At 50.7% G+C, this 21,812-nt stretch overlaps 1 protein-coding gene across 1 annotated transcript in view; it reads right to left on the reverse strand.

The window, feature by feature from the left end:
- AK7 (adenylate kinase 7) overlaps window positions 1-21,812 on the reverse strand; it is a 1,456,966-nt gene that overhangs the window by 1,400,258 nt on the left and 34,896 nt on the right. The window contains exon 2 of the mRNA XM_069637722.1: window positions 20,717-20,905. Coding sequence (XP_069493823.1) covers window positions 20,717-20,905 — 189 coding nt within the window. The remainder of the gene's footprint in view (window positions 1-20,716; window positions 20,906-21,812) is intronic.

Below are 21,812 nucleotides of genomic sequence, written 5' to 3' on the forward strand. Positions count from 1 at the left end.
CGCCTCCCGGATTTGCCAAAGGTAAACAGAGCAGGCAAAAATGCTCCCCCCCCCCCCCCCCCCCCCCCCCCAACTACTGGTCCTCATCCGGACCATCATCCTTCCTCATCACCCCAGCCCTGTGGGATCCAAGGGAACACCATTATACGTTACAGTTAGTATGTCCTCAGGTAACCAGCTGAGTCTGCGGGCCCCACCCTCTTCCTTTAGGATATGGTTGGACAGGTCTCTATCCATCTTTCCCATTAGTACGCATCGCCCTTCCATCAACAATGCCATCATGCAGCTCTTCAAATTGCTGACAAGCTCCATCGCCCTGCAGCAGTTCCACCGCCTCTTCTTCCTTTATGATGTTGTTGGCTTTCCCGCCATTTTCAAATCGCAGACCGCAGGCAAAAGGTCCGTTGGTAACACTCCCTTTTCTCGCAACCAGCTAGTCACCAGCCACAAACTCTTCCTCCTCTGCAGGGTCATCTGGGCCAAATCCTGGTAGATCTTTATTGAAGCATGTCTGAACCTGACCAGCTCTTGATGTCTTGCAGCGCCCATAATCATCTCCTCCAGCCGATACAGGTGGACCCTGGAAAGCACAGCCGGTAGCACATTCTTATTCTGTTGGTACACCGTGTATACTCTATGTGTGCGGTCCTGTACTAGCTCTTCCTCATCAGAGGCATCCAGGATCTGTCTGAACAAAGCATGCATTTAGTCCTCCAAGTATGCGTTGGACATTGCTTTAGGGATCCCACCGCAAATGAATGTTAGCTCTCACATTTCTAAAAGTAACTCTAAGGTGCTAAGGAAAATGTCTCTGGTCTTCAAAGGTGCACAAATGTTCAAGTTCAAAAGAAATATATAGATACTACAACACAAAGTTCCCAATGGATTAGGTTCACCATTCCAGGGGATGGCTCCCTGCCCAAGGTTTCTATTCAAGAGTTTTAAGATTCCCTGTAGTGCTCTTCGGTTCTCTCGCGATAGACAGGGAGCAGCGTTTCAGTGCTCTACCTCCAGTTCGCAGGCTCACCAGCTTTACTCGCTGGTCTCCACGTCCTTCACGGCTCCCCCTGGCTGCTGAGACTTACTTTGCAGGCTTACCGGCTTCGCTCGCCATCCTCTACGTCTTTCGCGGGTCCCACCTGGTTGCTGAGACTTTCTCTGTGCTCAGGCACCTGAAGTGCTGCTCTTGGTTCCCGCAGCCGCCAACCAGACTTGCCTTTCTCTTCTGGTGCATCCCAGTGCAACAAACTGTTTCCTGCAGCGTTCCTCTTCCTGCCTTCCCCTAGAGCCTGTTGGCTCCACAGAGTTCTCTCCAGCAGTAGTCCCTCGGTCAGCGTCGAGGGGACACAGCTTCGCCAGGTAGCCCTCTTCCTCCATTCAAGTTCTGCTTTTTAAATGCCCTGGCACTGGTCATATGCTTGTTAACACTAGAGCGAGTTCTGTACTGTTCAGTCACCTGAATCTTAATTGCTCCCTTCAGCCTCCTCGTCTCAGTATTCTCATATGTGTGAAAAGGTTGAGCCTTTCTGGGTTTTCTTTTTACATGATACTGGAAGAGGTTATTAGAAAATCTGATATGGAGTGTGAAGGGGCTTTTACAGTAAGCCAGAAAAGCTTGAGGTATGCAAGGAACATCCCTAAAAGAGTAAAGGGAGTATGTGCTTCCATCTGATGATGCCATGTTATGCCTTTGAGGTTCACTCCCACCCCCCCCCCCCCCCCCCATGTGGTCCTCCACCATACAGCTGCTCCCAGGGACAGGACCAGGATCAAGTAGCGGCTGCCGTCCCCTGGCCACATGGGAAGAGGCTACCTCTGGGAAAGGAGCAATTACCTCATAAAATGTATCACAGACCCCACTATCCTTGTATTATATAAGTCATAATCGGGCATTTCATTTCAATTCTATACAACATGATCCAATTAAAACATCATACGCCTTTGGATCTCGTGATGACTGGGCTGATGATCTTCAAATAGACATCTAAGATGATATGTGGCATTGTGCATACATTTTGACAAAGGCAGTGTCCTTTAATTAGAAAAAAAGAAATCATAGCAATAGGGTGAGGAGGGAGAGGGGTAATGGGACCCGAATAAAAAAGAAAACTCCAGTACTGAATCACTCAAGGTCTCCACAGACATATACCAAAGGTCTGTTAGGTGATGGAATCTTTCCAGAGGGCAGAGCCAAAGTATGATGTATAGGAAAAGCACATCAAAACTGTACGCCATCCACAGAGCCAGGGCTCATCAGTCAAACTCCGGGCCATCTGTATAGGAAGACACATCAAAGTTCCTTTAGGCCAGAGAGAGGCTGGAAGGCTGGACCTACGCTGAATAAAGAGAAGTGTATGTGGCAGAAAGCTGTGGGAGTCCACAATAGGGATTTATTTGGAGACAGTCAGTGAAGAGTGCAGAAGGAGCTGCAAGAGAAGACGTGCAGCCATTAGAGAGACCCAGGGGGCTGGGGAAAGTGGGATCCAGGAGGCTGGAGCAGGGAGGATCCAAAAGGCTGCAGCAAGGAGGATCCAGGAGGCTGCAGCTAGGAGGAGCCAGCAGGCGGGAGGAGACACAAGAAACTGGGCAGAGAAAGACCCAGGAGGTTGGTGATAGAAAGAGGCAGGAGGATGGAGAGAGAAAGACCCAAGACTGGAAAGAAAGGTCCAGTATGACGGTGAGAGGGAGAAACCTAGAAGGATGGGGAGAGGAAACCCCTGGAGGCATGGGAGAGGGAGAACCAGAAAACTGTGGACAGAGACCCAGCAGACTGGGGCGAGTGAAGGAGAGGAGATTAGAAGAGAGGGGAGGAGAGGAGAGAGACCCAGATTGCAAAAATAGGATGGTTACAGATGTGTTTAAGGAAGAGGTGGTAAGGGAAGCCAAGGCAGCATTGGTGAGAGACGCTATATGGAGGTGTGAGACAAGTCAATGAGGAGGTGATGAGAGAAGCTAAGGAGGTGGCGGGATGAACTTCAGAGAAGGGATGTAATAGACAGCCCTGTACACATAGGGCTACCTAAGAGGAGGTGCCTAAAGAGAAGGCTATAAATAGTGTGGAGACGTTTAACAAGAATGTGACCAGAGTGTTGAGGTAAAAGGGAGATTCTCCAGGAGTAGGAGAGAGGAGGAAGTGGAGGAGGAAAGGAAGATCTTGGAGAGACTGGAAGAGCAGGAGGAGGAGGATACAGAGAAGAAACAAGGGAAAACCTTGGAATGGTGGAGGAACATGCCCAAGTTAAAGAGTCAGTAAGCTGTAATAGGACACAACAACAGGCATAAATTGAGAGTGAAAACATGTAGCAAAACTTGGAGAAGTAGAAAGTTTAGATTGGGAGGTTGTAGAACCATGACCGTCGGAGATGGCAATGGAAATAGACCTAGCAAAAACCCTGTGAAGAATTTAGTGTGGCTTTCGCTTTCCCTGTAGATCTGGGCCTTGGTTTAAGGCCAGCTCCAATGTAACTTGAACTACAGAGCCAGGCAACAGTCTCCCGTTCAGGTTTGAGACCTGGGAAACTGTCTTCCCCTGTACGCTAGGTACAAAAGAACTCTACCATGAAAACTACGAACACCATGAGACTTTGCTGAAAGATTGAGATCGAAAGGCAGGAACCCCGAGAAGCTGTCAGAGGAATCATGAGCTACAATGTATTTGGGGTATTTATGTACGGTTTAGATCATCCCAGATCCATTTATCACATTGGTTGTGTTGCACCAAGGTTCCAAGATAGACCAGGACCTAGGCTGATCAAGACCAAATTAACTTAACTTGCTTTGACCACATTTGAACCTGGTAGAGAGATACTAGTAGGGATTATCCTGAAATATGACCGTATCCTGGTAAACTATTGTCTTCACCCATATTAAGTTATTTATGTACATTATTGGTTCAAAGAGGTAGGATTTCGTTTTCCCCTGTAAACTTCCGTAAAAAGAAGTGTTCAACAGTTTATTGATGTCAGGCCTGTGTTTGATCCCACTCAGCTTCATGCCATTCCAGAGCTACATAACAGGAATGGGAGAAGAGGTCTTGGCTCACGAGACCCCCGTAACCCTATCAACTATGTAAAGGTATCAAAACGCTTGAAACCAACCTGCAATTAACCTTTTACCCTGGAATTGCTCAAGCATGAGCCTAACACAGGGATGCCCTATCTTTCAAGGATATTTAATTCAATGCTTGAAAGAGCCCCGACTCCTGATTTATGGGGAAAAGCTGTGATCATACAAATTTTTCAAAAGGGAGTGAAGGATCTCCATCTAATTATCGACCAATAACCCTTTAGGATATATTGTGCTACATTATCAACAAGGTCTTATTAGATCGTTTAGAAGTAGGGTCAATGGACATGTTCCTAACAAATATGCAAGGGGATTTTTCACAAAAGGTCTGGGAACACTTGTGTATAGATTCCTTCTAGTCCTCCAAATATTAGTCGTAGCCAGAAAGGAATCAATAGATCTTCCATTTGTCGACCTATAAACTGCCTTTGACTGTTAAAAGAACCCTTTTATGGGAAGTTGTAATCGATCTTAAAGTGCCAGATGGAATTAGGTCACTGTTATGGCTCCTTATACACACACAATAAAACAATGGTCAGATAGGGGAGTGGTGGGGGGGGTGAGGGTGTGGCATGACAAAGCCTTTCCCTGTCCAAAAGGGATTAAAAGGAGGGATTTGTGTTATCCCCCTACTGTTCTCCCTTTTCGTTAATAGTCTGACCCACAATGAAGTAGACATCCCCCAAATCAATGAAACACACATGGTAGTTCTCTCTTTTGTCAAGGACTGTGATCTTATTTTAAAGACACCATTAGGACCTCAGAAACAGCTTGACAAGTTTAAGGATTAGTGTCCAAGGAAGGGATAACCATTAATTGTTTAAAAGTAAAGGCAGGGGGACCACCAGGAGCCGCAGCGATAATGGCTGCCTCAAAGAGAGCTCTGCCATTCCAAACTTCGGCACCACTGTCCCTAGATACATTCGATTTTCATGTAATTGGGGGTAAGAAACCCTGTCACGGAAAGGCACGGTGGTAGAACACATCCAAACCCCTCCAAAAGGGAAGAGGAGCAACCGTCGGTCCCAGGAGGAGAGGGCCTAGCAGCAGGCTCTAATCCCTGTGGAAAGGTGAAGAATGACCTTGCCGGATGAACGCAGAGTCGGCCAGTTTACATCGAAGACCCCTACAGCGGTTGGAATAACAGACAAGAGCTGAAGAGAAATTAAATGGTGCGAGGAGAAGGATGGTGAACAACATTATATGAGGGGTCACGAAAAATTAAAAAAAAAAACCTAACTAAACCTACTCTATCAGGGGATTTCCTACCTAGTCTAGGATCTAAGGGAAACCCTCCTAGCATACACACAACTAATCCTCACACTCAATAACATAACATTCAAAGTAAAGCATAAGGAACAAGTTACTTACCTGTAACTGTTGTTCTCCAGCATGGGTCTGGCATGGATTCACATGCTCATGAATATTCCCCGTCGTCAGGCTGGGAATCCTCGGTAAAGAAAAAACCAGTATCAGTTTCGTTTCTGATCTGTCTTTCGTAGTAATAAGCAATCACTGGTGTCTGCGTCATACTGACCACAGCCAATGACTGCCCTCTACCTAAGCACCGCCTCTGGCAGCCATCTTCAGATTTGGAAGCATGTGAAGTGGCAGTATGACCAAGTGAAGAGCCGCAGAGGGGTAGGCGGGAGGGTTCGCATGTGAATCCATGCCAGACCCATGCTGGAGAACAACAGTTACAGGTAAGTAACTTGTTCCTTCTCCAGCATGGGGTCTGGCATGGATTCACATGCTCATGAATAAAGAATACATAGCAGTACACACATGCACAACCACGGGAGGTGGCAAAGGCTCAACATTAAGCATTACATCAAACTCAACATTAAGCATCTCTTACCTCCTCCCCAGGCTCACCTCAGGCGAACAGGTTGCGCAGCACTGCTTGGCCGACCCTGGACTCCTCCCTGGAATCCCGATCGACGCAGTAGAATTTTGTGAAGGTGTGCGTCGACCTCCACGTAGCAGCCCTGCATATGTCCAGCAGGGGCACACCAGAAAGGAACGCTGTGGTAGCTGCGATCGCTCTGGTGGAATGGGCTCTCAAACGGCCAGGCAGCGGTCGGTTTGCCAACCGATGACAGTACATGATACAGCCGGAGAGCCATCTGGAAATGGAAGCCTTCGAGAGAGCCTTCCCCTGATTGACAGGTCCAAAGTTCACAAAGAGTTGTGACGTCTTCCGAAAACACTTCGTGCGGTCCACGTAGAACTTCAGCGCTCTAGCCACATCCAGCGAGTGCAAAGTCCTCTCAGCCGGCGACGAAGGCGACGGGAAGAACACAGGCAACACCAAGGGTTCGTTGAGATGGAAGTCCGACGGTACCTTGGGCATGAAGGAGGGGTGCGTCCTGAGCACTACCCTCGTGTCGTGAAAAGTCAAGTACGGGGCCTTGCAGGAAAGGGCCTGGATCTCTCCCACCCGTCGTGCGGAGGTGATGGCCACAAGAAACGCTGTTTTCCACGACAGAAACTTCAACGGGGCCGAGTGCAGAGGCTCGAACGGAGGTCCCATGAGCTTGGTCAGCACCACGTTGAGCTCCCACGCCGGGGCCGGCGCCTTCACCGGCGGGAACGATCTGAACAGTCCCTTCATGAACTCTTTCACCAGACGATGAGACCACAAGGACGTCCGGCCCGTGGTTCTGGTGTATCGGGAGATCGCAGCAAGATGAATCTTGATGGACGCGTGTGCCAGTCCAGCTTTGGCCAGCGTCAGCAGGTACGGTAGTACCTGGGGAGCCGTAATCCGTAGAGGGTTAATCTTCTGTGCGTGGCACTAGACAGAGAACCTCTTCCATTTGTGTCCGTAGCATTTAAGAGTCGAGGACGCCCTGGCCTTTGCAAGAACCTCTCTGCAGTCGGCCGGTATGTCGTATCCTCCAAACTCTAGCGCTGCAGGAGCCATTCCTGCAAGTTCAGCGATTTCGGGTCGTGGTGGAGGATGGCGCCTCCTTCCCTGGAGAGTAGATCCGCGTCCACAGGCAGCTTGATTGGCGGGGACGCTGACAAGTCCAGAAGGTCCGGGAACCATATCTGCCTCGGCCATGCAGGTGCGACGAGGATCATCCTGCACCGTGACCTCTTGAGCTGGTTGACGAGCCGGATTAGCAGTGGCAAAGGAGGGAACGCGTAGAGGAACAGGCCCTCCCAGGGGAACGAGAAAGCATCGCCCATGCTCCTCGCCTGGGGAAACCTGCTGGCGAACCTCCGGCACTTGGAGTTCGTCGCCGTCGTGAACAGGTCGATCTGGGGTGTGCCCCACCGTCGGAAGAGGCGATCCACTAGATCCTGCCGTAGTTCCCACTCGTGGCACGAGCGCAGCTCCCTGCTGAGTGAGTCGGCGATGGTGTTTTTTATCCCTGCCAGATGAAACGGCACCAGAAACATCCTTTGGGCGACTGCCCAATGCCACAGGTCCTGCGCCTCCTTGGACAGTGCTGGGGACCTGGTTCCGCCCTGTTTCCTGATGTAAAACATGGTGGTGGTGTTGTCGGCGAAGATCCTCACCACCTTGCCCTTGAGGGACGGAAGGAAGGACCTGAGGGCCCAGAACACTGCACGGAGCTCCAGGACGTTGATATGGAGGGACTTCTCCGTCGGGAGCCAGAGGCCTCTCGCGTGCAGATTCTCGGTGTGCGCTCCCCACCCTTCCAGGGAGGCATCCGTGGTCACTGTCTCCTGGTGGTCTGGGGTCTGGAAGTCCATGCCCGCCGTCAGATGCGCGCGGGTGCCCCACCACCGGACCGCTCGGCGGAAACTCTCGTCGAGTGTGATCCTCTCCTCGAAGCCGCCCGTCGTTTGGATCCAGCGCGCGTCCAGGAACTCCTGCAACGGGCGTATCCGGAGCCTGCACATGGGAATGAGGTAGATGCAAGAGGACATCATTCCGAGGAGGGACTTGATGGACCTCACCTTGGCCGCGTCGGAAACCAACATCCGCTGTACCTTGCCCAGGATGGACCTGGTCCTTTCCTCCGACAGGGAGGCCAGAAGGGACACTGTGTCGAGCTTCGCTCCCAGAAACAGTGCGTTTTGCGCGGGTACCAGGTGGGACTTGGCGTAGTTCACGGAGAATCCCAGGTCCGTGAGAAGTTGGACGGTCCTTGCCGTGTGCTCCACGGCGAGCTCCCTCGTCTTGGCTCGGATGAGCCAGTCGTCCAGGTAGGGGTAGACGTGGATCCCCTTGCGGCGCAGCTGCGCCGCCACCGGTGCAAGGCACTTGGTAAATACCCTGGGTGCCGACCGTAGTCCGAAAGGGGAGGGCTTTGAACTGGTAGTGACGCCCTTGGACCACAAACCTGAGGAATTTTCGGTGCCCCTTTAGGATGGGAATATGGAAGTAGGCATCCTCCAAATCCAACGACGACAGGAAGTCTCCTTCCTCCAGCTGACCCAGGACGTGCTGGAGGGTGACCATCCGGAACTTCTGTGCCTTGATGAACTTGTTCAGACGTCGCAGGTCTAGGATGGGGCGCCATCCTCCCGTCTTCTTCTTCACGAGGAAGTATCTCGAGTAAACTCCGGAGCCCCGAAGCCTCTTTGGGACGAGTTCGATGGCGCCCTTCCTGAGCAATGCCTTTACCTCCAGTAGAAGCTGAGGGACGTGAAGCTCTCTCCTGGCCACGGGGGGGACGCGCGGGCACCTTCTTTGAAACTCGAGCGCGTGGCCCCGGGCCAAGGCGTCCAGCACCCAACGGTCGGTGGAGATGGACTCCCACACGCTGACGAAGCTCGCCAACCGGCCTCCCACCGGGGTGCTTCGGTGGGGGCCCGACCCCACGGCCGGTTCAATCCTGTTTCGACGAGGCTTTGCTGCCTTGACCTCCTTGGCGACGACGGCGGGGTCCTCCAGACTTGCCTCGTCCTCTGTAGGCCTCTTGAGACGACGAGCGGGCCGCTTGACGGTAGGTAGAGAAACCGCCGCCGGAACCTTTGGAGGCGCCCTTGCCTCCGCTGCTCCGAAAGGGCGTCCGTCGTTGCTGTAGAACCCCAAGGGCCCGGGCCGTCTCAGTGTCCGCTTTAATGGCCTGAAGGGAATCGTCCACTGTTTTCCCAAACAGGTTGTTCCCATCGAACGGCATGTCCAGGACTCTGGTCTGTACGTCTTGACGGAAGTTCGTAGCCTTGAGCCATCCACACCGCCTAAGGCACACGCCGTTGCCCAACTGGCGAAACCCAGTGTCGGCGATGTCCGTCGCAATAGTGATGGCGTGGTCCGACGCCACCTCACCTTCCTGTAGGATCTCCAGGGCATCCGCCCTCTTGTGGTCCGGTAGGAAGTCCAGCAGGGGAGCCAGTTTGTACCATAGCTCCCTGTCGTAGCGGGCCACGATAGCCAAGGCGTTGGCCGCTTTAATCGTCGTCGCTGCAGACGAGATGACCCTGCGTCCCATAGCGTCCAATTTCTTTCCCTCGCCGTCCGGTGGGGAAGTCGATGTGGAGGCCGCACCCCCCCCGCTTTCTTCCTGGCCGCCGCGGAGACGACGGAGTCCGGGGTAGGCTGCGCCCGGAGACACAGGGGGGCCGCGTCCGGGACCCGGTACTTCTTTTCGTACCGGTCTCTTCTACCTGGCGTCGTGGAAGGGTTCTTGAGGAGGGCGAGGCCCTCATCCCAAATGTCGTCCAGTAGAGGCACCGCGAGGACCGTCTTCCTCTTGGCCTCGTGCCGTTGATAAAGGAATCCTTCCTTTTTCTTCTCCTCAGGGCAGAGTTGGAAAAGCTCGGATGCCCTGGCGATCATGGAGTGGAACGATCCAATCTCGTCGGGCGGAGAGGCCCTGGTGGGAGGTGACGATGGGAGATCCTCGTCGTATACCTAGTCGTCCGTACCCGTCGCTGCCGTGTCAGTCCCCGTATCATCCCCTCGGGTGGACGAGGAGGAGGGCTGGACGGGTCGCGACGGCTGAAAAGGAGGTGGAGGGTGAATCCTTCTTTTCTTGGGAGGGGGGAACACCCGAAAGTCCCGGTTCAGGATCCCCCGACGGGAGAGGCTCCTCCGTCGGCAACGGTAGTCTCGTCCTTATCTCTGAGCATAAGGACTGTATAGCCAACAAAATGGCCGCCGAGTTGTCTTGCTGCGCTGGCAGAGGGGAATCCGACGGGCGATCAGGGGCCCTGTCGGCACCCTCGACGCTGTCGTCGTCACCTGCGTCGGGCTCCATCCCGACGGGCCGGTCTTCATCCACGCCAAGGCCGTGGCTTAAAACCTTGATCAGCTCTTCCTCTGAAGCCGAATCTACGACGACGCCCTGCCCCCCCTTTTTCTTCCCCGCCGGGGATTTCACGGGGGTCCTATCGATGGGCACAAAAGAGGACTCCCCCCCGAGGTGGCAGGGAGACTCTGAGCCCCGAGGTCGCCACCACTGGTGTAGCCTCCACAGGCTGAGCCAGGGCTGCCGCGACAGTATCGATAGAGGGCTTGGCCGGATGGATTAAGGCCTTCACCACCTTAGGTGCGCTCACCGCCTTATCCTTGAGGGGGGGGGGACACTGCCTCGCTCCCCCTCCGATGGGGCCTTCGAGCTCGACCGGGGCCTCTCCAGGAGCTTTGCCGGGTGCTCGCCCTTCCTCTTACCCGACCCAGAGCGTTGGCTCGTGGCTGAAGGTGCCGGGGAGGGTGCGCCCTGCCTGGCGCCCGTAGAGCCCGACCGTTCGGCGCTCCCGGTGCCAGCGGACTCGCGGTGCTTGGCCTTGTGTTGGACCCCCGTCGCCGGGGCGTCCTCAAAGGTCTTAGAAGACCGCTCGGATTTCTTCCTCTTCTTCTCGCCTGACGGGCTCTTCCCTTCCAGCCAGTTGGCGAGGCGTTGGTGGCGGTCCTTCTTGGTCCGCTCTGACATATTGCCGCAAAACGCACAGTCCTTCTCCACGTGCGTCTTGTCCTCATGTAAGCAGTAGAGACAAAAGGAGTGTTCGTCCTCCTTAAAGACGTTCTGCAGCTGGCATCCAGGGCAGACCCTGAACAGCTTTCCGGGCGTCGAGCTTCCCTTCTCCTGGGCCATGTCCGGGCCTGAGAAGCTTCTGGAGTCCTCCAAAACGTAGCTCGATGAAATCTTCACCCTTGAGGGGCGCAGACGAATCCGACACGGGTCCCCGTTGATCGGATGGAGAATCGGTGGAGCTTGAGGCTCTTTTGACCGGAAAAAACAAAGTTTTGAGAAAAAAAACGTGAAAAATTAGCACTAACGCTCGAGAGCAATAGCACGAGGATCCCAACACATGAACGTGCGGTAAAAATCTGAAGATGGCTGCCAGAGGCGGTGCTTAGGTAGAGGGCAGTCATTGGCTGTGGTCAGTATGACGCAGAGACCAGTGATTGGTTATTACTACGAAAGACAGATCAGAAACGAAACTGATACTGGTATTTTCTTTACCGAGGATTCCCAGCCTGACGACGGGGAATATTCATGAGCATGTGAATCCATGCCCGACCCCATGCTGGAGAAACATAAATACAAGATTACCAAATAACCAATGTCTTGGATGACTTCTACTTGTTGTGGGCAGGTTCCGCTCCCCCGGAAATATCCAAAGTAAATTTCTCCCAAGGAAAATAGAGTCTTAAATCAGTTCTTGAAAAGTTCCAAAGAAACAAAAAGTAACAAACAAAACTCCACAGGTAACAGTTTCTTATTCGCTGGATGAAAAACATCACTTTCAAAGTTCCACAAAGAAAACAGCAGCAATGGTAATCCTGGATAATGTTCAAAACAAAAAGTATCACTTCCACATTGATGATAACTTTGTTTTTGTAACTTCTGCAGCGTCTTGAATGCAATTTGTCAGGATGCTTTTCGTAAAGGAGTTGCTCGCTCCTTGGAAACTTCCTCCTGCCAACGATAGTGTGAAAGCAAGCTTCTTTGCCTCACACACTGGTTATGCTTCAACTTCATACAAATGAAAATGTTCTGACAGAATTCTAGACAACCACAGTTCTACTACTTCCTGCTGCGACTTGATATGGTGGGATTGTTTAAGGCACCTTAAACTAGACTCTTTGACCTCTACAGGTTAGCAAGGCACTCTTTGTTCCACTATTACAAGAAAGGGTGGCCTCTTTGCCTCTCCTCCAAGTCGTGTAGCTATCACAGAATCTGCCTTAGCTTCTAACTACCACAGTTTCAGCTTCACATATTCTTGATAAGTTATTGTTGCAAACACCCAGCTCCCTTCCCCACCTTCTTGTTTCCAGGGCTTACCCCAAAGTGGCAATGCCACTCTCCCAGTGGTATATCACTTTGTCACCCTTGTATCAGAGGACTCTGGGTTGTATCAGCTTCAACAACTTCAAGATGAGTTTCTTAATTGGGCTGGTTTCCCCTTTGCAATGTTCGGTCTACTGGCTTGGGTAATGCTTGTTCTATTTGAGAGTTCAACAATTTCTGTAACAATTGAATGTTTGTGTAGAATGTTGCAAGAGTCAGAGTTCACTTCAAAATCTGATTTAGGCATATGCAATTTCTCTTTGATGACAAACTACAACTTGCTACTTGTGTTCCCTTTAATTCAGACAGCATTTGTATTTGACAATGATCGGAAAACACAATACTTTGTACATGGCCTCTCTGAAGTGAAATATTCTTTTAATTCTTTGGGAAAGTCTGCAACAACTTATTAAACCATTAACACTACCATTCTCCCTCTTAACAGGAGACATATGACCACTAGTATAATGATTTTTAATATAACAATGGGAAAAGAAAGACTTTCTTCACATGCGAGCACTTTAGCTGTTGTAAAATAACCATGTGCTACATTTCCCTTTGTTCAACAAAACTTCACACAACTACAAACGACTTTGCCCTCTTTATCTTTTATGCAAGTGGGTTTCAGTTGGTTATAATTACCGGCAAGGAGTTTCTGATGCTTTGGAGTATGGCGCGTCATTCATCGGTTCAAGAGTTACAGTGACTACTTCCACTTCCTGACTTTTCTTTCTCTGCTACTGCTACTACAGGCACTCTCAGGATCCGCACCCAACCTCTTCAGCAAGGGTGTCTCATATCTGGCCTCGTTAATGGAGAGTCTTCCTTTCTCCAGCTTCCCTTGGCTTGCTTCTGCACACGGGCCTCGGGTAAAACACAGGACTTCAGCTCTGCATTCACAGCAATTAGGTGCACCTGTAAAGGCTGCCAGCTTCTCCCAGTCTCTTCCAATGCAGCCACAGCCAAGTAGGGTTTGTGAGCATAGGACCAACTCAGAGCCTGCAGTTGAAATCTGCTCCTCCTTTGCTCCAGCGTCCCTTCTGTGGTCACACTTCCTAGTAAACTGCCAGCCTCCTGCTCCGCTTCTTTTACTGCTAGTGCTGCTGACCTTTCAGCTCCTGTCGCAGCTTCTTTCTACTGCTCCTTCCTGCAGCAGCCTTTTTAATCACCTCAGGTGGGTTAATTGGCTTCAGGTGTAGAGCCTTAGAGTGGATTGCCCGACCCTGCCACAGGCCGTTATGATGATATATGATATGATAAGGCATTTGTAACGCGCCTATACACAAGTGTTTCAAGGCGCGACGAGGCAGGGGGGGGGAACAAGGGGAGACAGACAACGATCTTACTAGGCCAGGTGTCATTCAGATCGCGCAAGTGCAAGGGTAGAGGGGAAGGGAAAAGTGCATGGGGAAAAGGGAGAGGGGAAAGTGCAGTACAGGATTATTAGCATACAGCATACAGGATAAATAACAAGGGCCAGCTGGTGGCAAGTGCGAGGTAAGTGCAGACAAGTGCTGGGAAGGGGGGCTGTATGGATACAGACACAGTCCCGTAGTGCAGGGGTTGCCGTGGAGGCAGTGCAGGGGAGAGTGGCTGGGCCGAGAACGGTGAATGGCCCATTTGCAGATTCAGTGCAGTTTCAGTAATATTAGCAGGGAAGAGGGGGAGAGAAAGCGGAGGCAAAGAGGAAGGTTTTGAGGTGCTTCCGGAACCGGAGGTGGTTCTCCTCAAGTTTCAGGGAGGTAGGAAGGCTGTTCCAGAGGGAGGCCCCTGCAGTGGAAAGAGATCTGCCCCCAACTCGTTGTTTGGAGAAGCGGCTGACCCTGAGGGAGTTGGAGGCGGATGAGCGAAGAGCTCGAGAAGGAAGATATTTAGGAAGAGAGAGTTGAAGGTATTTTGGCCCAAGGCCCCAGACGGCCTTGTGGACAATGCAGAGGGTTTTGAACTTGATCCTCGCAGTCACTGGGAGCCAGTGTAGTGATTTCAGTCCTGGAGAGATACGGTCCCTGGGCTTGAGGCCAAGGACAAGTCTTGCAGTCCTGTTCTGGATGAGTTGCAAAGGGCGGAGAGTAGAGGCGGGCAGATTAAGATAGAGGCTGTTACAGTAGTCCAGTTTAGAGAGAACCAGGGCTCTAGAGACAGTGAGCTTTTGGGGGAAGGAGAGGAAAGGAAGGATACCTCTGAGGAGGTGTAGCTGGTAGTGTGACTTCTTAGATACGTCGGATATGTGAGGAGAGAAGGAGAGTGTGGAGTCGAAGATGACCCCAAGGTTTTTTGCCTTGCATGTAGGAGCAGGAAGAGGGCCCAGAGAGGAGCAGGGAAGGAGGGAGTGGGAGTGCCGATGAGTAGAATCTCAGTCTTACTGGCATTAAGGCAGAGGTCTTTGGCGGCACACCATTCCTGGATAGCAGAAAGACAGTCAGAGATGAGGGAAGGAGAAGAGGAGGCCGAGGGTAGCCTGAAAATGAGTTGGGTATCATCCGCATAGCACTGAAAGTAGAGGCAGAGAGCGGCGATGTGGTGGGCGAGAAGTGCCAGATACTGGTTGAACAGCCAGGGAGAGAGGTTAGATCCCTGGGGGACACCACAGGTATAGAAGAAGATGTCAGAGAGGAAAGACCCCAGTTGGACCTGGGAGGGTCGATTTGAGAGGAAAGAGGTCAGCCACGTCAGAGCCTGACCAGTGATACCGAGGTTATCACGGAGACGGTTGAGCAGGATGGTATGGTTGACAGTATCAAAGGCAGAAGAGAGATCAAGCAAAATGAGAACACATGGAATGTTAGAGTCAAGGTTCGAGAGCAGGTCCTCACGGATGTTCAGGAGAGCAGTTTCCGTGCTTCTGGCAGCTCTGAAGCCAGACTGATGGTCATGAAGACTACCAACACATTTAGCATGGAGATTAAGCTGGGAGATGGTCAGTTTCTCCAGGAGCTTGCCCAGGAAGGGAGTGATAGAGATTGGGCGATAGTTAGCTGGGCAGGAAGGGTCGGAAGAGGGTTTCTTAAGAAGGGGGTGCACAAGGGAGTGCTTGAGAGGGGATGGGAAGACTCCAGAGGCGAAGGAGTGATTGCAGAAGTCAGCAAGGGCAGGAGCCAAGGAGTCAATGTGGTCCTTGATAGTTTTGGAGGAACAGGGGTGGACCTGTTTTGACGAGACTTTCATAGATCGGACTTGTCTTGAAACCTCGTCAGCAGAAAAAAGGGGAAAGGAAGAGAAGGAGAGAGGAGGGGTGGCTGCAGAAGAGCCAGAGGAAGGGCAGGGAATAGAGGGGGGGAGGTTATAGGAGGAGAGTGAGGACAGGATGTCCTGAGTTTTTGAAATGAAGTGAGAGGCCAGCTCCTTGCAGAGTTTAAAGAGTTCGGCCGAATTGTTAGATGCCGCAGAGATGCGGGCTTGGATAAGGGCTCTCTTCTTGGTGAGAACGGAGAGCCGGTATTGCCTTTGGAGCAGGCGACAGGCCAGTTTGTCAGAGGATGAACATGAAGCACGCCATTTCCTCTCTGCCACCCTGCACTTGCGTTTAAGGGTGACAAGATCCGAGTCATACCAGGAGTTACATTTGGCTTTGAGCTTCAGGCGGATTCTCATGACAGGGGCAAGGATATCAAGAGTATCAGATATAGCAGAGTGGAGAGTGGAGAGGGCTGTGTCAGGGTGGGAGTCACCCGAAGGGGGAGGAGGGGGCAAGAAGGTGGCAGCGAAAGCCTCAACTGACACGCGCTTCATGGGTCGGATGACCGAGAAGGAAGGTGGCAGTGATGGGGGTGGCTTTGCCTGTGGGGTAGGGAGGGTGAGGTGGGAGGGGAGGAGAAAGTGATCACTCCAGGAGAGAGGAGTGGAGAGAGGGACAGAGAGGGGAAGGTCAGAGGAGATCAGGGCATCAAGAGTGTGCCCTGCAGAATGAGTCGGCCCAGACGGGAGAATAGAGAGTGAGAGAGAGTCGCAGAGGTTGCGAAAGAGTCCAGAGGGGGGACAGGAGGCATCCAGGTGGATGTTGAAGTCTCCAAGAAAGAGGAGTTGAGTGGTTGAGGACAGGAGTGAGGAGGAGAGGTCCGCCCACTCGGAGAGGAAGGAGGAAATTTGACCAGGTGACCGATATATAGTAGCCACGGTAAGGGAATGGCTAGGAGAGAGAGAGAGTCGGCAGACAAGACATTCAAAAGAGGAGTAGGTCTGCATGGGAGTAACAGTGGCAGGAATCCACTCAGGGAAGATAAGGGCCACACCTCCCCCCACACGGTTGGGCCTGGGCACAGAGAGGATCTTGTAACCGTCGGGTAGGAGTGTGTCAAAGCTGGTGACAGAGCTGGCCGTGAACCATGTCTCAGTGAGACCGAGTACGTCAAGGTCAAGTTCCTCAAGAAGGCGGCAGATATCAAAGGAATGTTTGACGGCAGAGCGAGAGTTAAGAGTGGCAATGTGGAGAAGTTTGCCATCTTTGAAGGATTTCCGGGGAGGGGTACAGATCAGAGGTACGCCCTGCGGAGGTGAAGAAGGAGCACGAGAGGGGGTGGGGAGGGAGGGAAGAGGCAAGTTAGTCGAGGACAGAGGAGGGGGCACAGCAGGAGAGGAAAGGAAGTTGATGAGGCGTGGGAAGCGTCTATCGAAGAGGTGAAGGTTGGCCTGAGGGCCTTGGACCAAGACGATCCCATTAGCATAGACATTAATGATGGCCTTAGAGGAGTGGAAGGAAGCCAAGAGGACATCCCAACGGGTGCCACCATTAATGGGAGAAGAGGAGAAAGGAGAGAGCACAGAGACCATATGAAGGGTCCATAGGTCAGGAGAAGGCATGAAAAAGAGGATGTCAGTGAGAGTTTCCTTGGAGGAGGCACTAGTGTAGGTGTCAGCGATAGGGAGGCCTGGGTTGGAGACCAGGATGTCCTTTTTAAACTTTTTCCTACCAGATTTAGTGAGGAGAGCAGGATAGTCAATGGAGAAGCAGTTAGAAAAGATTGGTGAGATAGAGAGCACCATAGAATAGGAGGGAGTGGGTGGGGGAAGACAGGACAAGCGCAAGCGGACAGGAAGAGAGCGGCAGGCGTTAGTTTACCACAAATTCAGAACATAGTAAGCGTATCCGGTACACAGTGGAGAGGCCACCTAATTTGAAAATCCTGCAGAGGGAGAAAAACCCTAGCTTACCACAAATTCAGAACACAAAGAAGTGTAGCCGCACTGCTAGGAAGTGAACAGGTAGGGGTGGGGTGGGCCGAGGGAGCAGGTGGAGCTCACAAGATGAAGCGGTGGAATGGCCCTGGCGTCCCCTGCGGACACCTGCAGACACACCGGGAGCCACAAAGGAGGGAGCCGCCCTTTGCCTAAGGGGGCCCTTAGCCGCTGGGGTTGCAAGGCAAGGGCTGCCCTGGTAGCACCAATAAGAGGAGGAGGAGACACGGGCCAGCAGCCAATCAGGGGGGAGCTGGGAGGATTGGAGGCGGGAGGGAGGGAGGGGACCAAGGAGAAACACGGAAGGGGAGAGAGGGGGGCTGGGGAGAACACACGAGGGGAAAAACAATGGCAGCAGCCCAAGAATGGGCAGAAAAACAACACACGGCCCACGGAGGGCTCAAATACCTTTGTCTGGGGGCCTGCAGTCACCGGCTCTGCCTGATGGAAGTGGCGAGCGCGGTGGACTGCAGGCAGCCTAGCCTCGAGAACACACGGGCCGGCAGCCAATCAGGGGGGAGCTGGGAGGATTGGAGGCGGGAGGGAGGGAGGGGACCAAGGAGAAACACGGAAGGGGAGAGAGGGGGGCTGGGGAGAACACACGAGGGGAAAAACAATGGCAGCAGCCCAAGAATGGGCAGAAAAACAACACACGGCCCACGGAGGGCTCAAATACCTTTGTCTGGGGGCCTGCAGTCACCGGCTCTGCCTGATGGAAGTCAGGCTTTCCTGCTTGTCCTTTAGCTCTACATGCCTCTTGAGCCATCTTCTTCGTCAAAGTCCCTGAGGGATTCTGGGACATGAAGTTCGCAGGAAATTAGGTTTTTCTTCCTTATTTCTAACAGTATTTTTACTTTCCCTGATGTGATTAAGAGAAGGATTGTAGGGTTTGACTCTTTAAGAGACAGCTGGTGCAGGAATGGCTATATATTTCCATCATTCCTTTTGGTATGCATTTGGCCCTGGGGAGGACATAGGATTTTAGGGTTACAGAAGACCTGTTCTTTTGAGACACTGTTCGATCACACCTTTTGAGTTTACCCTTCCATTCTTAATAGGAGGAAGAGATATATCAAAATGGCAAAAAGCCAACTCCTCCTGTAATTCAGTGGCAAGGACATCCATCTCCAAGGAGAAATAATGTGTCCCACCCTGTGAAATCCCCTCAATACCCTGTGCCTTGTCTCCAACAAGGTGATCCTCCTGCAGTACACCACCCCAAGATTGGGATCAGGAAGCATCTGCCCTCTCCTGGCCACCTGGGAGGAGACTTTAGGCAGGGTTTTAGTAGGTGATCAACAGGATTCTCCACAACGCCCAGCTGCGTTTGAGAGAGATAGACAATCATAGAAAGCATGACAGGCTGTAAAAGCCAAGTAAGGCCCCACATCCCTCTAGCTAGGGGGTCACTGATTTGCACCAGCTGCCCTTGTTGCTGCATTTTGTTAAACAAAGCAGCACCGGGGGCCGCAAGGGCAAGGTGATGCCCTGGCACCTCTCAGCCTATTAAAAAAAAGAATGCAGCAGTGGGGGGGGGGGGTCGCCAGGGCAAGACGCTGCAACCACCTGTAATAGTTGCTGCAGAGGTTGCTAGGCTTTACCATTGCGCCCCAATGCTGCATTTCTTAAAAAAGCAAAGCGGCAATGGTGGTGCCCGCGCCTTCCCCAGTGCCCAACCCCCATTGTTGCTGGGGGAGTCACCATGCCTTGCCTGACATTGTGCCATGCCATTATAAACAAGAAAAAGGGAGCGGCGTGGGCCTCCAGGGCAAGACTTGCAACCCTCACAATTGTTACTGGGGGATAGCTGGGGCATAGCCTTGGCAGCAGCCAGGCCATTTAAAAATAATGCAGCAGCGGGGCCGCCATGGGCAATACCCGCCGAACACCATAATTGTTGCTGGTGGATTGCCGATCCCAGCCCAGGCAGCACCTCAGGTAATTAAAAAAAAAAATGCAACATCAGGGGCAGCCAGGGCAATGCCTGGTGACTCCTGTTGTACAGAGTTTTAAAATACAAAATATTAAGCCAGGTCACCAGGGCAAAGTACACTGACCACCCCCATGCAACAATTGCAGGGGGCGTGGGGGAGTGGGGGGGGGGGGGGGTCGCTGAGGCTTCCCTTCGTGGACCCCGTATTATTTTTTCTTGTAGATCTCTGAGCAACAGGGGTTTAAGAAACTACCATTCAGCTCACTAGTTGCTTGCAGTCGAATATTTGGACCATCTATCCGGTTTTTGGCAGATAGCCGCAGATTAGTACATTCACTGTTCCGTACAGCCCTAGTCAGCAGTGTGGTCCTGGGAGCCCTTCTAGCCCAATCCCAATGGACAAAGGGTTGTCTCTTCAGTTCCAAGGCTCAAGCAGAGTTTTTAAACATGCAGGATATTTATGCTTTTAATTGTGGGTTGCCCAATTGCTCGTCTGTTAAGCAGCCATCTTGCTTCACGGTCATGCCTCTCCCTCCATTAAGGTACTTAAACAAATCATCAGTCCCTCTGCAGCAAAGACCTCAAGTAGCATTCAATAAAAACAGTTCCAAATGTTGGTATAAAGACTTATTCTGTACCTCAGCCATAGTTTTACTATTGTGTTCGGTTATTCTGGCACAGAGTTGGAATGGAATTGTTATATGAAATATGTTGTGGATATTTGTTGCTGTAACCTATCCTTTACCAATCTACGTCTAACACACAAAGCATTGTGCACTTGAAGGTCACATTCAGTCCCATACATTGATATAAAAACTATATGTGAAACTATAAACTTAGTTATTTACTTGTTGACAATGTCCTTTAGCACTCAGCACACTATTTTTTATATTGTATGTTGAGGGAGTTCCTCTTTTAATGACCATTAGTTTCAATTAACGTTGTAACATAGTATATGATTGTATTTGTTTTGATTAACTTTTTTATTGGCATGGAAATGTTCCAACTTGACATAGCCTGCTCGATCGATCCCTCTTGGGGAGCAACCAGCACCAAAGCAATGTCGAGTCTAAAGTGGAGACAAAGAAGTTGTGTACACATAATCAATGTAGACAAATGTGGCAGAATGACAAAACGATTTCTATGCTTCCACCATACACGGACAGCAGAATAGATCGTTATGATCTAGAAATGCAATATTGGACTTGGATGCTTGTCTACATGAAAAATGCTCAGTGTGTCAATAAATTAACCATAAAGTGTCAACAATATGAATGTGTGGAAAAATTAGTTCATAGGCAACCTTTTAGAAAAAGGACCTTACCGAATACGTTTCCAAACAAAATTCTGATTTCTTGGCATTTGACTTAGACAGTGTTCCAACTACTTGGAACATTCCTTCTTTAGTTTTAGAAGGGGAAACCTCATTCTGTACTGATTGGGCTTCCTCTTCTTCCTCTTCATCACCTCCAGCCTCCTCTAGTGAGGCCCCGACCACACAGTTTGACAAAAACTGAAAAATAAAAGAACATAAACCAAGTTACTTTAAGGGATACGCCAGAAGGTCATCTTTACGAACATATCAGTTTAAATCAGCTCAAACTACTTTGGAGGAGGTTATATTCCTCAGAATAAGGTTGGCCATCCACACGTGCCAAAGTTGTCCATGAGCTTCAATGCAATAACCCTGTCCCACAGATGGCATTAGAAGGCTGTTATTTTCCTGTTGTAAGGTATGTCCCCATTTACTGCATGTTGGCATTTAGATTTGCTGCACAATACGTTTTTGTATATTTTAATCTTCATCTTCCTGATTCGTTTTTAAACTTACTTGCATTGTTTTAGGTATTTGTCCGCAAACTAATTTGATTACTAATGACATTTTTAATGCATTTGATGAATTATGACTGTCAACTGCATTTTGGCTTTGATAGAACATTTTCGGGAATAAAGCAATAATATAATTTTCTTCAACAATAGAGGGTTTATTCTACTATAAACCTACAACAGGGAATTATCTTAATTTTGCATATTACAGTCTGCTTCCATTGAGGTTCTTTTAAGAGGCATCTAGGTCAGTTGTAAATATTGTAATTCACAATGAGGCAAAAAAATGATTGGATACATGACTTTATATTCTATAAGGGTTTAAGATTCAGAGTGCAGATATGTCAGAAAGAGGGAAATTCTAATGTCATGACTTGATCACGGAATTATTACTCCACAATCAAACAGCTAGAATCCTGTGGTTTAAATATACAATGAAGGTTTTGGTAGACGTGAATAAGAATTAAAGATTTTCCAATCAGGAATCCATCCCAGCCCAAACAAAGCAATGGTTGACAAAAAACTGTTACCAGATAAATATAATTAACATTGTAATGTTGCACAAGAAAAGACGTTATATGGACTCCAATTAA

The sequence above is a fragment of the Ambystoma mexicanum genome, chromosome 14 (genome assembly GCF_040938575.1).
Source record: "Ambystoma mexicanum isolate Mex_15411 chromosome 14, UKY_AmexF1_1, whole genome shotgun sequence".
Classification (NCBI taxonomy): Eukaryota; Metazoa; Chordata; class Amphibia; order Caudata; family Ambystomatidae; genus Ambystoma; species Ambystoma mexicanum.